A 16,098-nucleotide genomic window follows, 5' to 3' on the forward strand; every position below is an offset into this window, starting at 1 on the left:
TCTATCTATCTATCTATCTATCTATCTATCTATCATTGTTATTGATGATAGTAATAGTAATAATGATAATAATAATAATATTTACATATATAAATCACTTTTATGTATGTTCATATTTATATTAATCCATTATTATTATTATTATTATTATTATTATTATTATTATTATTATTATTATTATTATTATAGTAGTAGTAGTAGTAGTAGTAGTAATGCTAATGATTGGGGGTTTACAATGTGAGGAGGGGCTCCTGAATGCATCACAGTGTAATGTGCTGCAGTGAGTGCTGCTGGCGCCCTTCCGTCCTCCATTAAGGCTCTCCGCTCCATCCCCGACCGCACGGCGCAGGCCCGAAGTAGCGCAGCCGCTCTGAGGTTAGTGCTCTACCGCGCAATCTCCATCCATTCCAGCCCTGGCGCAGCCGCACCATCAACCCGGCAACGTCCGGGCTGAGAGATGCTGCTGGTTCAGTCGCACTTTTGCGCCCGCTTTTCGCTGCATTTCTCGTGTTTTCGTCAGTGAATCGTGACGAAGGCGCGGTAACAACACGGCTGCAGATAGTAGAGGAGCTGTTGTTGTTAGAGGCCGTTGGGCCCGGGCTGTGTGCTTTATACTGCGCGGGTTTCATTCATGTACTGCTGCGTTTCAGCTCTATACCTCCACCTGCACGCTGGAAACATGAGCTTTTATCGTCATATCACAGCACACAACTGCTGTTTGACCAGACCCACAGTGTCTTACATTATCGACTATATACCGCCAAATGGTTAGCTACGCAGCTAATTAGCCGAATGTAGGACACTGCTAGCTTAGCTTTGACTACCGGTGATGTTGGCTATCCTCAGGTATCCGTGTTACCTGATGACTGGTGTCATATGGTGATGTGGTTTGACATGTATTTTATTTATAATGGGATTTTAGATATCAATGACATGTGACGTTGACTATAGTGAATTGTTAAATAAGCATTCTCTCTGCAAGTGCACACATTATTATCCCCAAATTTCACTGCTGACAAGCTATTATTACTTGCTGTAACGACAAGCAGTCTAAAGTCCACCAAATGAAATGGTTTCCTAATAATCCATAACATTAGACTGTGGGAACTGACTATCGAGAGAGTTGCACTTATAAATTGATAATATTTTTTGTGTGTGCGTGTGTACTTGAGTGTACAATTTGCCATTACCAACAATACATTAACCATCTTGTCTTTATTGTTTTCAACTTATTTTATATATATATATTTTTTTTTTACACTATTCTGATTATTTACATTTTAATCCCTCATGACCAGAAGCCACTGTTCAAAACACGGAAGTACGTCATCAGTGTATGTGGGCACCAGTAAATTCGTTACACCGGCCATTGCACCAATAAAACAGCTCTATGAAGAGAAGATAATAAACCTCTGTGACAGATGTGTGTTGTATGTTAGTGCAGTACTCAAAGTACTAAGTATGATAGTTTTTGGAGTTCTTAACAAAAAAATAAATAAATGTCAAAATGAACTCAGAATTCTGGCAGTTTTCAATTAATGAGACATTTAACATTTTTTAAATATATATATTTAAAACGACAACACATTTTGAGTAGACCTGCTGATTTAAATATTTTGGACCAATAGGTGTAGATCTAATTTCTCTGTAGATGCCAATGAAATTAAATCTGGATTTATCAATTCTGCAATTAAAAGCACAAGCATTAAAAAAAAAAAAGTCACAGAGTGAGTTATGAGAGAAATTGCCACATTTAGCAATGATTGAAACGCTCTAAGGCGGGGTGATTTTGCCATAAAAAAAAAAAGTATTTTTTAAAGAAAAATTTGAGTTTCTTTTTTTGTTTTTGTTTGTTTTCAATATACTTAAAAATGACTGCAGATATCAGATTTATTGTCAAAAAATGCAACTTTATTGCTGTGATGGTCCTCAAGAGTTAAAAAGCACAGAACAATCCCAAAATAAAAAGTAAATGAGGCTCTGTCATTCAACAATGTCAAGCTTTAACCAGGTTTAAGCAAAAGTGCAACAGCAACTTCACAGTAGCTTAAATATTATGATTAAGAAATCAGATAACTACATATTTTATAGCATTACAATTAAAAAAAAAAAAAAAAAAAAAAAACTCTTCCCTTAGCATCTCAGCATAGTGTGAATAAAAAATGAAATATAACTGTGGCACACATATAGCCTACTCAAAGGGTAAACAAAGAGGGGGCGGGCTCACATCACGCTACGGTAACCCACAAGGACAGAACAAAAAAGAAATGGTGGTAAAATATTAAAAAAAATTAAACTATTTTATTTTTTTAAACTCGAATTTGCGAAATAAAAATTGTTTCAATCTACAAATTTGATTAATTGATTAATTATTTTTTTTTGCCCAGCCCTGAAATGTATAAACATTTGATTAGTTTCATCATCTGTGTAAAGATAACAAATGAGCACAATACATTTACTTAATTTCTTTATTAAACACTACTGTTGAATATTATTATTATTATTTATTTTTTTTTGCTTTTTAACTCAAAGCTTTGATTAATTTTATTTTCTATTGTTTAGGTCTCCACTACTAGTGGCTTAGCGCTGCAGTAAATTGTTGCATTCTTTATGCTACTTGATCTTATTCCATAACTAACAGCTCTACATTACACAAAAATCCTTTTAAGATTTTTTTTTTTTTTTTTTTCATTGCACAAAACAAATTTATTATTATACAAGAATCTAACAAAGTAATTTCACATGACCTTTTAGTTAGGTATTTCCTAAATAAGGGCCTCTGAATCAACATTGCCCTAATAAACACAAACATGGTGCTAAACTGAGGTAAAATAGGTTATTCGCCAAATTCAAGAATTGAAAAAATTAAATCTGACATTGAACTTCACAAGTACAAACCAACAAGTTAAGTATAATATACTATTTTTTACCATGATAATGTGCAATACAAAATAATTCAATTACAAATACAGCTTCCTTTAAACATTAAGCAAAATAACTATATATATATATATATATATATTGTATTCATTACTAACTATTTCAAAGTGTTTTATCAATATTTCTTCAAATATGTTTCTGTTTTTCTGTTACGTTTTTTATGTATATCAACATGAAACATGTTTTGAAATGTTTGAAAATACAGTGGCGTACATGTGATTCTCAGCTGACTGCTTCATGCTCATCTGGGTAACCATGGCAACGGTTGAATAGCAGAACTAAGAGCAGTGGCGCTTTCAGGAAAACAGTCCGGATGGAGCACAGTGTGCCATGGAGCAAAAATTAGACCCATTGGAGCCGGTAATACTAATTAAACGATGCATCGACTTAGATAATTTGCATAGACTCGTTTTCCTAATCGGTTTAATTTGGTTTAATCAACAAACCGCTTCAGGCCTAGATGGAATAATTGGTAAAATATACAGTTGCCAAAATATGAAATAGCTGCCTGCAGCATTGATATGTTGGATGAATGAATGTGGTCCAAAGTTTTTTTTTGTTTTTTTTTTTTTGACTTGTAAAATAATTCAAAGTTTTGCAATAAACCTATTCTGTTTCCCTCTTCAGTAACTGCTCTGTGGGCTTAACATTGACCTGCATAAACCCAGCAGCAGATAATGGAGGAGCACACTGTCCACCAAACAGAACACATGACCACCATTGAAGCCAGTGCCGTCAGCCAACAGGTCCAGCAGATGCTCGTAACACCATTACCTCAATTCCTCTTTTATTTTTTTTCTCCGAAAGTCAAATTCAATTCCAGTCAGCCCTGATGTGTGTGAAAATGAAGATGGTTGACTCATTTTTATTTTTACTCCACATGTTCAGGTACACGTGACCACTTTCACCGAAGCGTCCATGATGAGCGCTGACGAAGACTCCACGTCTTCGCCGGACGACGATCCGTATGACGACACAGACATCCTCAACTCAGCTGGTACTGATGAGGTCACTGCCCACCTGGCTGCTGCAGGTAAGACCAACTCAATCGAGCCAGGGTTCGGCTCAATTAGGGATGCAATGGTACAGTTTTTCCACAGCTTGGTTTGCATAACGTTTTTGGGCCACAGTGACGGTGCGGTTACGGCAATCCCAATATTGAGGGAAAAAAATCACAATTAGATTATTTTCCAAAATCGTTCAGCACTAATATATATATATATATATATATATATATATACCATAATTTCTGGGCTACGAAGCGCACTGTTTTATTGGCCACATTACAAAAATTTTGCAATTTTCTAAGAAAAATCCGCACAAATGCCGCAGCCTAACATAGGCCACACCCTATTGGCTGATGAGGGTGCCCTTCAGACAACTCGGCCAATCAGAACGTGCAGGTAGGCGGGCTGCTGTACTCAAGTAAGGTTTCACGGAAATGTCCGCGTTTCAACTGATATGTTTCCTTTACTACATGAAGTCTCCTCCTCACTGACCCACGTCTACATATCAGTCCATTTACAGCTTTTTATGGTCACTTTTTACTGGAACCAGACTGATACACCACTTTGTCCGCTCAGACACAGCGAGTCTGAGTCAGAATACGGACACGATCGGAACAAATCCAACGTGGTGATTTGGCAACTTCATGCTGTTATGCTACTATTACAAACTGGCTGACTTTTACTGTAGACGGAGCGGAGATCAGAACAGCCTGGATACAGCCTGTATACAGGCTGTTCTGATCTCCGCTCCGTCTGTTCATCCTCCTTACGGAAGCTTCTCCATCAGCCTCAGAGTCCAGAGCACCGATCAATCCTAAACAAACCTAACGTGGTGGTTTAACAATTTTATGCTGTTTATCCTTTTATTACAAACTGGCTGACTTTTACTGCATCCACACTGTTGCTGCTGCTGCGGTCTCTCTCTCTCTTACAACATTTCTCCGTGTCATCGCTATGATGAGGCAGTGTGCATCATGACAAAATGAGTGATCAGAATGATTCTGTGGGAGCAAAAAGGATTTAATGTTAGAAATTTCATTGTTCCACCTCGTCTAATGTGACAGGGCTCAATTTTGTGGCGGCATGAAGCTTATAACACGAGGAAAAGCAATTTAGCCGCGTCACTGTTTAAGCCGCAGGGTTCACAGCGTGAGAAAAAAGTAGCGGCTTATAGTCCGGAAATTACGGTATATACACACAAAACACAAAGTCATACATGCATATGCACAGACACACGTATAAACAAACACGACGCTGTTTGGTTGGGTTGGGGTGGGTTCTGAAAATCGAGGCTGTACATGCGGGGCCCCGCGGGTTGGAAAAATCCTGGCCCACGCATCACTAATGCGTGCTCACAGCGTCCACACCCCAGCCTGTACATGCAGCTCTTTAGACAGGCCCCTGCAGCTCCAGTCTGACACACATGCAGCAGGATCCACACCAGCTCCCGGGCTGGCTGCAGACTGTTGTTCCCGCCTCTCCAGTCAAAAGGCGGAGGAATGCCGGTGAAACGTGGACGGTTGGTGAGGAGTCGTACGAACGTGCAGCAGAATGTAGGTTAACAGGTTCCTCCGCGCCACAAACACAATGTTCTGACAGCGGAAGAAGTTTCTCAGGAGCCAGTAGGAAATTCTGGGACGTTCTGATTGGCTCTGAGGGCGTCATGAGCAGCGCATGGCACTGAGCCTGAACAATGTGTTGCTCTCATGTCTCTGCTCCTGAGGGGATCACACAGCATGTGCGGCTGCACAAAGTTTTGAAAAAGTTTTGTGATGGGGAAACCTTCCAAAAATACCGTTATTTGCTGTAACGAACAGGTCGTATTAATCTTGTTCTGTAAAATACCAAATATTGTTGCATCCCGAGGCTCAATTACATTTTTCAATTAAAATGATGTCTTAAGTTATACACGTTCAATTACAATTCAATTATGATTATGGTGACCGACATTTTTTGCAATTACAGCTAAATGCTAATGTGAACATTTTGAAATCAAAGTTGAAGGCACTTTTTTTCTCTACTGCATATGATTGAGAGGGAGATTTTTGGTCATGTTGTTGATGTCATGTGTTTGTTGATGATTTTAATGGATTTTACTCATGATTTTGAATGTTCTTATTGATTTTAAGCTGTTTTTTTTATCATGTTAAGCACATTGAGTTGCCTTGTGTAGGAATTGTGCTATACAAATAAATTTGCCTTGCCTGAAATTATTATTTTTCCCCTGAAAGTCAATTACAGTTACGTTCTCAATTACTGAACTTCAACTATATTTAATCACAATTACTGAGCCTTTAATAAATGATAAAACGTAACCTTCCTCTTGTGTTAGCTTTCTGTTAGCATCTCTTATGATAACGGGTCAGTTCTGGCCCATGTCTTAAATCATCTGTATAATAAACTAAAAAATATTATCGGTTATCCAATTTGTTTCTCATCTTTTGTTTACTGTGTTAGAATCAGAATCAGAAATACTTTATTTATCCCAGGGGGAAATTACTTGTGTTACAGAGGCTCAATAAATATTACAAATAAATAGAAGAAACACTAAAGAAAGAAAGAAAGAAAAACATACATAATGAGGCAAAATACTGTTAATTAAATAAGGATTAAAAACAAGTGCACATATTACAATAGAAAAAAATTAAACAAGATAAATAATATTAATAAAAATATGCAACTATACAAATATAATACAGATATACTGTATATATATATATATATATATATAACACAATCAAAGCTATCAAAGATATTTTTGCTGTGGGCGTCTGAGCCTTTTTTTGTATCCCTAGATTTTTTTTGTTTTTTTAATGGTAAAATGATCCTTTAGAGAAGTGGCAGGTAGTGGAAAAACTTAACATGAAACATGTTTTAATAATTGTTAATTATGGTATGTATGTGTAAGACATAGAACTGTAACAAGGTTCTCCAGTTTTGCGTTTAATTAAAGTGTAATTGACAGTTTTTATAGAGTTTACATGCCAATTATGATTACAATAGCAAAATATTTTTTTCAATTATAATTATGGGGAATTTTGATTAATTCACCATAATTAATTAACAATTACGCGATTAGAATTATAATTGACCCCAACCCTGATACAAGCTAATAAATTTGCTTTGCTGCATTTTTTTTAGTTGTTATTCTCCAACATGTCTCAGAATGCATATTTATCCACTGTCTGTTGCTATTTGAGTTATTGTAATGCTGCTAATTGACCAGGAGGTGGCACTAGTTGATCATTTTTACACCTGGGAAGTAATTGCAAAGCCTGAAGTCTTGATAAAAAACAACGTTTTGGGCTTAAATTCTGGCAACTGTTTATATAGTTTTTCTGAGTATTTTAACCTCCATGAGCATCAGTAAGGCTGAGTTTAATAATAAGGGAAATAGTGCCACAGTAAAGTCAACATCAGTGTGCTTTCACATGCTTTCATGTGTCTGAGCAAGCAGTGAAACCTGCTCTTTCCTTTCTCCCACAGGGCCTGTAGGCATGGCAGCTGCAGCTGCCGTGGCAACCGGGAAGAAAAGAAAACGACCCCACATCTTTGAATCCAACCCCTCCATCCGTAAGAGGCAGCAGACACGTCTGCTCAGGTGAGATTAACAAAAAAACAATAACTCTAATGATGCCTTTAAAAACTTCTTCTCATGGGACTGAAGTGAAGTGCTGAGGATTGATTTGTGTTGACAGGAAACTGCGAGCGACACTGGATGAGTACACCACCAGAGTGGGTCAGCAGGCCATCGTGCTGTGCATCTCTCCATCCAAACCAAACCCTGTGTTCAAAGTCTTTGGCGCTGCACCTCTGGAGAACGTGGTCAGTCATCTTTGGATGGAACATCATCTCTACTACACTAACAGATCAGAACAAGAATCCAATGAAAACTTTATACTGATTTTTACTCAAACAAAAATTAGAGTTTCAATGCGATTTTTGATTTTTTTTTTTTTTTCAATACACTTAAAAATGACTGCAGACATCATATCTATTGTCAAAAGTTCAAGTTTATTGCTGTGATTGTCCTCAATAGTTAAAATAATGCATAGAACAATCCCAAAATAAAAAATAAATGAGGCTGTCATTCAACTATTTCAAGCTTTAACCCAGGTTTAAGCCAAAAAATAAAACTGGTGGGGTAAAATATATATATATATACATTTTTTTTTTTAACTTGAATTTGCAAAATAAAAATAGTTTTTATCTACAAATTCGATAAATCAATTAAATCGATTTTTTTTGCCCCGCCCTAACTCCTTATTTTAATGTGGTTTTATTCATAAAAGCTCCTATTACCTATGCCATCTAAACGCTCCAACATCATCTTTTTATCTGTCTCCTGTTTATTGATATTCCTGGAACAATAATTCATTTTTGTCATATACACAGAAACTTTATTGAAGTTTAACCTGAAATACTTTCATATTATTTTTGTTACTTCTGTTTTTTTAGGTGAGAAAGTATAAGAGCATGATTTTGGAGGACCTGGAGAACGCCCTGGCTGAGCACGCTCCTGCAGGGGGAGATTTGGCCTCTGAGCTGCCCCCACTCACCATCGATGGCATTCCCGTGTCTGTGGACAAAATGACACAGGTAAGGACATTGGTCCAGCCTACGATTTAACTTGATTACAAAAAATGGATGAAAAAACTGAAATAGATAAAGATATCAGGCTAGTGTTTTGGTTTTTTGTTTTCCTCGCTTTCTATTTTATTTAAAATCAGGCCCCAACATGACATAAAAATGTCTCACAAATATTATTTAGAACAATATCACACATTTACCTGATATTCTGTCTAGAAATAGTGACAAATATATTCAAAAATTCTGACCATAATCCGGTTTAAAATCTTGCAGAACATGTTATGGTTTAGGTAGTAATTATGTTACCCTGTGAGTGAAAATGCAAACACATTTTTAGAGAAGTGTGTTTTTAATGTGTTGTGATGATAAATGAGTTAATCTGGTGACACGTCACGGCAGAAAGTTTGCAGCTCCAAAAAAAAGTAAATACATAAAATATGAAAATAATAACAGTAGTTGACTTCATTATCAATCAATCATCATATAGCGATTTTATTAATTGCAAATTTTAAATCGATATTTTTTTTTCTGATATTTAATCAATATTTTTCTTATTGTATTTTTCACATTTTCGTGGACTTGTATTTTCTACTGCTGGAGACATTGTCACTTCTCAGCGGAGCAGCCTAACTACTATTCCCACATAAAAACCTTGAAAATTGTGCCACTAATGCACCTCCACTCTGGTAGATGGCTCTGTAAATATAATAAAAATAATAATAATAAATACGATGTTTTGAAACAAATTGTTTTGACTCAATTTGTCCTCTAAATGATCAATATCTTCTGATAAACATATACATCAACTTGATTTTTCATCTCTACGTTTAATTTTGATGTTACCTGGGTAGAATATCATAATATATCGTGATAATATTGTATCGTGTCCCAAGTATCGTGATGTGTATCGTATGGCAACATCCTTGCCAACACTCACCCCTATTATTTATATTGCACCTTTCTTACAAATTCGATTGTAGATCAAAGTGCTTCACAGAAATTAGCTGACGGGATTGACAAAAGCTAAAAATGATAAAAAGGTTTAGAGAGTTTTTGCTAAATTAATCCTATTTAGCTAGGATTGCTACAATTTCAGGAAATTCATAGGTAAGTTATCCAAACAAGGAAACATGATGAAATGGAAAAGTCCAAAGTGATGCTGAAATGTGTATACCCTGAAAGTTGAATTTGGTAAATTTTGGAACAGAAAATTGAAGTCTCTACAATTGCGTCCAGCAGAGGGCAGCAGTTTCCAACAAACAAGGATAATGAACATGTGTCTAATACTAAGGATAAGCAGGAGCTTAGCTAAAGATATGTATCAAGGTCACACATTAATTTGTAGCAGTTTTGTCTCTGCATTTTTCTTTCATGTCTACCAGTCATCCATGTGATCTACAATTATCCATCTACTGTTTGGATTTGTCTCGGATAAAAAAAAATAATAAACTGCTGCACCAACACTTGAACAAGCTGTAATTGAGGCTTATACACCTGGCTCAGAGCTGCAGTCCCACCCCCGTCATTGCCATGTAGGCAATAAGAGGAAATGCAGAGTATTCTGGTCCCTGTTGACCTTTCGTAGTAGCTTTAGCTGCACTCGTTGTCTAAGCCTGTCGTCCACCCGGGGGAGCTGGGCTTGTTTACGCCCTGGTCTCAGAGGTGCTGATGCATTTTCTTGATCATCGTCAAAGTAGCCAGCATGAACCAATCACGTGGTCAGGTGAATCCTAGGAGGGCAGGTGTTGGTTGGTGCTTGTTTTTATGGAGGACTTTGAAGGAGATTATCTGGAGTAACCTGTTGGCTCTGTCACAGGGGTAGGAGTGGAGGTAGAGGGCAGATGGAAATCAGTGGAGCAAAGAGTTGTTGAAATCACATACTAACGTACTACTCACTAGGTTTAACGTCAAACTTAGCATGTAGTGTGTTCACATTAGATAGTATGTGAGAGTTACCTGGATTTATACTATATCAGGAGATTTTTTTTGTATGCACGGTGGGCACACTAGTCATACTCAACCTACCCATGGTGTATTGCGAGCGGAACGTAAAATGGTCCTGGGAACGGCTTCAAGCTAAATGTCAAACATCCCCTTTTCAAAACAAAAGCATCTCTTCTTGTCTCACTTTCTCCCTGAAATGTTTTCAAAGGTGGAAAATTAACTTAGATATTAAGCCTCAGTTTGCTTCAGGTTTTTGTAGTTTGAAATGCATCTTGGGAAACTTGGAAGTATACTTCAGTGGGAATGCTCATCATCCTAACCATACATACACCAGTATATAGTAGACCAGTGTTTTTCAACCTTGGGGTCGCCTAGAATTCAAATGGGGTCACCTAAATTGTCTAGTAATTGGTCAAAAAAAACAAAAACCTGTTTGAAATTAATTTTTTACATTTTTTTTTAGATATTATTATTTTTCTAATTCAACACCACAAACAATGAATGTCCAATAACTGTTTTCTATACCTAAACTATCAAATCTGAGGTGGTGCATCAATCCTGGCTACTTGTATTTGTAAAACACTTTAATAAACATGATCAAAAGCTATACATCCATTTTCTGACCCACTTGTTCCTGTTTTCAGGGTCGCGAGGTGATGGAAAGCTAATTCTAGAAAAAAAACATCTCTGAGGTCGCTCGACATTTGTGATATCAAAAAAGGGGTCACGACCCGAAAAAAGTTGGGAACCTCTGTAGTAGACAGTATTTACTCATTGAGTTTGTAGTGCATAGTACGGAGTGTGCTATTTCAAACACAGCCATGGTCTTGAGAGGGCTTTGTAATGACCTGAAAATATTAAATACTGTGTCTCCAACAGCTGCCTCTTGCTATATTTTCCAGGCTTTAATCTGTAGTAGTGATGTAATCCAGAGTGAAGCGTAGCACACAGTCAGATCCTTCTGCCCATCAGATATATGGAGCAGCCGTAGCAGGTGATCTGGAGTCGAGGCTGAGCCCATAATTACTGCCTTGCCTTGTTAGGTTCAGGGACCAGCATAGACCAGCTTCCTAAACTCTGATTGGTACGCCGCTCGGAGGATTAAGAGTGGGGGGTGGGGTGGCGGGTGTGAGGGCAACATGCCACTTAACTCACTAGTCACTGTAATTAGGCCATCTGGCTTTGTACACATTCATCCGCATCCTTCACAGGTGAGAATGCCAGTTTCCATAATGTTCTGTACGAGTTAACCAAGTCTGAGTACTAGGGATGGGTAGTGCCGTGAATCTGACAATACGATTTACATATTACGATACAATTCCGTATACTAAGCAATACGATATACATCACGATATATTGCAAATTAATAATTAAAAATTTCACCATTACTAGTACAAAACGGTAAGAAATACAATTTATTTTTATTTTTTTTTAACTTGCGAGAACAAGTAAATGGTAACTAACTGTAATTCAAGTAAAAATATCAAAAACAAGGGGTATGTTTATCAAACTATAAGATTAAATTTTTCTGATTCTGTTTCTTAAATTCTTTAAAACCACAAACATCTAGAAAAGTGCCCAATAGTAGTAGTTTTATGAAAATAAGGTGCAAACATTTTCCAAGCTAAAATGCATTGAGGAGTGAGGTAGTTTAACAAAGTCTTATGTCGGTGTTTTTCAACCTTGGGGTCAGGAACCCATGGGGGGTCGCCTGAAATATCTAGTAATTGGTTAGAAAGAGAGAGAAAAAAAAAACTTTTGGTAGAATAAAAACATTTTTAATTATTCTCTTTCAAATGAACACATCACACAATAAATATCTATCGATCGGTAAAATATTGCGATACATCCCCAAATCGTTTTTTTTCTTACTGAGTCTTATCACTTCCTACACACAATGTACTTCACTCTTCTACCATCAATAATACGAGCGTCATCCAGAGAAACAAGTATAACCAGGGAGAAAATGGAGTGTATATGTAACCAATGACGCTAACACTGCAGTGTTACTCTGTGCAATATAACCCTCCTCAGGGCGTGGGCACGAGCTCCACCGCAGCATGTCTGTGAATGTGACACCCATTCTGGAAACGTAGCTGTGATTGCACGTGCACAGTCTGTCATCTGTAAAGCAGATTAGATTAAAGAGCCTCGGCCGTTTCCACTTTCAGCTCTTGAACGCAGCTTGATGCACCGAGGCAGAAAAAGACATGAACGGAGGAGAAATGGCATCCGACACCTCAGCTGCAACTAGAAAATGATTGAGTGACTGTTAAGCTCCTTTTTAGGGTTTATCTAATCTGTACTGTTGGGCTGATTTTCCACACGCGTATAGATTATTGTTAAATTTAAAAAAAAAAAAAGCTTGAATGAATGAGAATGAAGGAAAAAACTGATCTGGTTGTAAGTTTAGCAGTGGAGGTGAAGTGGAAGTTTTTTTTTGAATGTGAATACGAGGCGAAACTCTGATAATTTGAGATTTTTTTGCTGCATCTTTTTATGGTTAAAATGCAATAATTATATTATTATTATTTTATTTTGATTTATTTTTTTACTTTTGCTGATTTCAAACCAGCACTGGACCAAACAAAGGGGTTAAAAGTAAGGCTGGGTGATATGGACCAAAACTCATATCTCAGTGTTTTCTCTCTAAATGGCGATATACGATCAATCTTTATATTTTTAACTTAATTAAGTCTTACCAGAAAGACAATTATGGGTTACATTTGCTGATAAAAAAATGCCACACAGGCACATTTATTAACCAACAGCTGCACAATATTTGCCACTTTCGTCTTTTTCTCCTCTAAGGGACAGCACGTGTGAGTGAGTTTTGTAGTGTGGCTTGTTTAGGGTAAGGTTTGTGTTACAAACACTCAACAATCCATCTAACTGTGCTTTTCATGCTGTGACTCCTAAAACGAGTATTTTAATGCAAAATAAACTATGAAATGAAAATATATTATTGTAAGCAATGTTGTAATTTTCTATATCGATAAAATAGAAATCACAATATATCTTGAATCTCGATATATTGCCCAGCCCGAGTTAAAAGTGAGCAGTTATTTATTGTAACGGTGGGCGTACAGACTGCAAGCATGCACCTACATCTGCACTGCACCAATTATTGGTGTCGAAACATGACTCAAAAATGCAAAACATGCAAAAAATTGACTTTATTAACAATCTTTAGAACTCAGAAATGAAAAGATTATATTTTAAAGTCTAAATATTAAAGTTCTTTAATCTAGTGACTTCATTTTGGCACATGCACACATACAGTCACTGTCTAAAAAACAACTTAAGCATCAAAATATAGGAAAACCTACATGAAATTCTAAGAATGGCTGTCATCTAGATTGCCTCCCTATTCTAATTTGTTACCATGAAAATGTGCTGTAGTTATAGAAACAAAGTGGCATCTCAAAGCTTGTCTTAACTATAAGTTCATCTGGTTACAGTTGTTCTACGCTAATGAAATGAGGCATAATAGTTTATACAGTAGAACACACAACAACTCCTCAAAGTTAATCTAATGTTTTAAGCTTGACATTGATTTTGCTTTTGGACTCATTGACCCGTTTGTCCTTATTAACCCCGCTGAGCGAATAGGAGCCTCTGCTGGGACAGGACGACAGTGGAGCTGTGCTGCTGTTAGCTCAGTGTCTGTCTGACACGTCCTGCTGGAGCCACAGCCATAGATTGGTCTGTTAATAAACACGAGTGCACCCGTCTCCTTTTAGAAAGCCTGTTTCTATTCATGGCCTCTCTGACCACCTCAGCACCCAGCAGTGGGTGATCGATACACGTCTCCTGCTTCTTGTTCAAGGGCGAGAATGAGACACTGTATCTCGTCATCTTCGCGTAACTGTGAATTTAATGAATTTAATTTTTATCTTTCAGGCCCAGCTTCGGGCTTTCATCCCAGAGATGCTGAAGTATTCAACGGGCAGAGGGAAGCCTGGCTGGGGCAAGGAGAGCTGCAAGCCGGTGTGGTGGCCTGAGGACATCCCTTGGGCCAACGTGCGCAGTGATGTCCGCACAGAGGAGCAGAAACAAAGGGTAACCTACTTTTTGTGGCTAAAGAGCAGCCGTAGAATGACCTGACACTTGTGTTCATCTCTGAAAGGCTTTACTTTCATTGTCAGATGCTGCTGAGACTTAAAGATAACAAGTATTTAGTGCACACAAACTAGACAAAGAACTGCACAAACGAATGATTTCAACTCTTTATAGGTTTTCTCTGTTCGAAAATAAATGCTTAACAAACATCTACAGTTTCAGCAACATCCTGGACTTAGGTCACTCCAAGCAGACTAGGCTTAAAGATGCTGTTTTCTCAGAGATTTAACCAAAAATCAGCTACAAAACAGTTTTCTGTATCCATATTTAAAGCTGCCACCCACGATAATATTTTTATTAGATAATATCATAGTGTAGGCCTCAATAAATCTAATATAATTTACTCCTCAAAGTAGAAAAAAGGTCAAATTGACACTCAAAAGTTGTTTTTTGATATCCTCTGTAAACACTCTTATTGTCAATTTTGGAAAAGTTTTGCGCATTGCATTGTGGGATGTGGAGCCTCGTAGACAGATGCATAGGCGTGTTTTTACTTCATTCTTACCATGATTTCTTGTTTTTTGCCATAAAAGGATGACAGTGATTTGCTTGACACTATTTTTGTGCTCATTTGTTCCTGGTATTACCTGAGTTATCAGAAAGAATTTAAAACACATCTATCTACCTGTCTACAGGACTCCACATCCCACAATGCAATGTGTGAACATTTCACTAAACGGTGTGTTTACAGTGGAGATGAAAACAAACTTTCGAGCATCAATTTCACTCTTCATTTGTTCTGTTTGTGATTCTGAACCAAAGAATCCTGCTAATAGTATCTGCCCCTCACTCATCTCCACAGGTGTCGTGGACACAGGCTCTGCGAACGATCGTAAAGAACTGCTACAAGCAGCACGGCCGTGAGGACCTCCTCTACGCCTTTGAAGACCACCAGTTAAACAGTGCAGGCTCCACCCAACACCACCTGACCACCGCCCAGGGCATAGCACACCTGGTGCCCTCGCAAACCGTCGTACAGACCATCAACAACCCCGATGGAACCGTCTCGCTCATTCAGGTGCACTTTCATCCCCACTTGCATTGTGTGTTTGTGTGCTTTCATTGCACATTATGTTTTTTATTTAAGAGGTAATAATTCCAAATTAAATAATTTAAAATTAAAATGTTCTGCTTTGAGTTTGCATGGAAATTGTAATTCGGCTTTATTCAATCTAGGTCTGGCGGTTGGGAAGGTTTCTGATTGGACAGGGGGTGAACTATCAGGAAAAACACAACAAACCCTTTAATACAACATAGAAGATCACATAATAATGTTTATGCTTCAGTCCATCCACTCTTTTCATTATATCCATGTCTTCTAAGGCTCTTATTAAATAAATAGTCTCGGCTGGAGTCCCGCTTGCTTCAGGCGGCCATCTTGGATTATTATATTGTCACTGGTGCGTCATTGCGACAGGATGAGGATGCGCAGACGGACCGGAATTAATTTAAAGTGGAATTAATTGTATACAAGATTGAGGAAGTATTCCATTCG

General features: G+C 37.5%; 1 protein-coding gene across 3 annotated transcripts in view; it reads left to right on the top strand.

Moving 5' to 3' along the window:
- Positions 1-244: 244 nt before the first annotated feature.
- Positions 245-16,098, top strand: part of nrf1 (nuclear respiratory factor 1) — a 34,710-nt gene continuing 18,856 nt past the window's right edge. For 2 of the 3 annotated variants that reach the window (XM_028451286.1, XM_028451287.1), the window contains exons 1-8: positions 245-375; positions 3,568-3,701; positions 3,829-3,973; positions 7,434-7,548; positions 7,646-7,772; positions 8,406-8,546; positions 14,385-14,543; positions 15,406-15,621. In XM_028451286.1, the coding sequence (XP_028307087.1) occupies positions 3,618-3,701; positions 3,829-3,973; positions 7,434-7,548; positions 7,646-7,772; positions 8,406-8,546; positions 14,385-14,543; positions 15,406-15,621 (987 nt within the window). In that variant the 5' untranslated portion in view covers positions 245-375; positions 3,568-3,617. The remainder of the gene's footprint in view (positions 376-3,567; positions 3,702-3,828; positions 3,974-7,433; positions 7,549-7,645; positions 7,773-8,405; positions 8,547-14,384; positions 14,544-15,405; positions 15,622-16,098) is intronic. The other variant, XM_028451288.1, reaches the window with a different exon arrangement.

The sequence above is a fragment of the Gouania willdenowi genome, chromosome 6 (assembly GCF_900634775.1).
Source record: "Gouania willdenowi chromosome 6, fGouWil2.1, whole genome shotgun sequence".
NCBI classification, from domain to species: domain Eukaryota; kingdom Metazoa; phylum Chordata; class Actinopteri; order Blenniiformes; family Gobiesocidae; genus Gouania; species Gouania willdenowi.